This window comes from Euprymna scolopes, chromosome 46, assembly GCF_053919585.1.
Source record: "Euprymna scolopes isolate OS-2025 chromosome 46, ASM5391958v1, whole genome shotgun sequence".
Taxonomy (NCBI): domain Eukaryota; kingdom Metazoa; phylum Mollusca; class Cephalopoda; order Sepiida; family Sepiolidae; genus Euprymna; species Euprymna scolopes.
Window position 1 is genome coordinate 141,207,464 of NC_136527.1, and position 1,662 is coordinate 141,209,125.

A 1,662-nucleotide genomic window follows, 5' to 3' on the forward strand; every position below is an offset into this window, starting at 1 on the left:
AATTTTTAATATACACCAAATATTATGTTAAGATTTGAAGGTATAAACATTCCAATTTTATCAAGGCTGGAATGCCACTAGAGGATAAGAGTTAATGAATGTAAAAAGATAGTGCTGTAATCGTTAATGGTGTAGATTGGATAGAATTTGGATTATTTAAGGGGGCGGCTCAGCAAGAACTTGTTTACATTGGATTTGAACGTCTTTTCTCCAATTGATTTGCATGTTTTGTCTCTCAGTTGCTTTTCTAAGCATTTCAGTTTCTAACCTTTCTGATACGTTTCGGAAACGGATATATTTTTATGAAGCAGCTGAGTGGTCTGAGCTACCGTAAGAGAATAACCCGATCCAATAAACTGTTTCTTGCCTTTCTTGATATTGTTCCACCCATTTCACATGGTCACATGTCATATTTTGATAGGGAGCATTCTCCTGATATTTCCACCATAGTTGTGTGGTTGGCTGTGTTTAGCCCCTGCTCAAGAGGACACTCAGAATTTTTTGAAAGGAAGAGGATGTGATAGTATGTAACGGTTACCTCCCCTTAGAGAACTCTCTAATCAACAGTTTAAGATATACAACTTCTTCCGCTTGGGCGGGTTTTAGTGAAAATAAAGAGAGACGTTATATCACAACTCCTTGACTATATCAAGCATCTTGCTTTTCTTCCTTCTTAACGGTGAAAGAATATTCACAGGATTTTTTTTGAACAGACACTGCTTTATCGGTGACGGACATCTCAGGTGTGGGTTTGAGATTGTTTTAAAACTGACTGAACCAAAGCGTATTGCCGCACATTGTCCTTCGATGAAAGCCAGCCAAAGGAAGGAGTTTTTCAACTGCCGATACAAAAGGTATGATTCTTTAACTGATTCCTGGAAGAAGCTGAGTGGTCTGAGCTGTTTTAAGAGAATAACCCAATCCAATAAACTGTTTCTTGCCTTTTTTGATGTTGTTCCTCCTGTTTCATATGGTATCTTTTTCTGCATCACATTTTGGAGGAGGGCATTCTTCTGGTATTTCCACCATAGTGGTGTGGTTGGCCGTGTTTAGCCCCGGCTCAAAAGAACCCTCAGAATTGTTTTTGATGACAGACATCTCAGGTTTGGGTTTGGGATTGTTTTCAAACTGATTGAATAAGAGCGTATTGCTGGGCGTTGTCTCTTGATTGGGGTCAACTAAACTTGGCCACAGGAAAGAGTTTGTTAACTGCCGATACAAAAAGTCTTTTCTCCAGTGTGTCCGCATGTGTTGCCGCAAGTTCGAATTATTTGAAAATGTCGACCCGCAAGTTTCACACACGTAAGGACGCTCACCGCTGTGAATTCGCGAGTGTCGTTTCAAATCTGAGTTGCTTGCAAACGCTGAACCACATGCACTGCAAGAAAACGGTTTTGCACCTGTGTGCGTTCGCAGGTGTTGTTTGAGACTGGAACTTTTCGAAAACCCCGATCCACATTCTGTGCAGCGATACGGTTTCTCTCCAGTGTGTGTTCTCATGTGTTGCTTGAGATTATAACTTTTGGCAAACGCCGACGGACATACCGTGCACGGATAGGGACGCTCACCAGTATGTTTACGGACGTGCTGTTTTAAGCCTGAACTTGATGAAAATGACGAACCGCATACTGTGCAGCGATATGGTTTCTCTCCAGTGTGTGT

General features: G+C 41.3%; 1 protein-coding gene across 1 annotated transcript in view; it reads right to left on the minus strand.

Annotated features, from left to right (window-relative positions):
- Nucleotides 1-825: 825 nt before the first annotated feature.
- The window catches only part of LOC145271398 (uncharacterized), a 9,594-nt gene continuing 8,757 nt past the window's right edge, over nucleotides 826-1,662 (minus strand). The window contains exon 2 of the mRNA XM_080126932.1: nucleotides 826-1,662. This exon is cut by the window's right edge and continues 563 nt beyond it. Coding sequence (XP_079983058.1) covers nucleotides 967-1,662 — 696 coding nt within the window. The 3' untranslated portion in view covers nucleotides 826-966.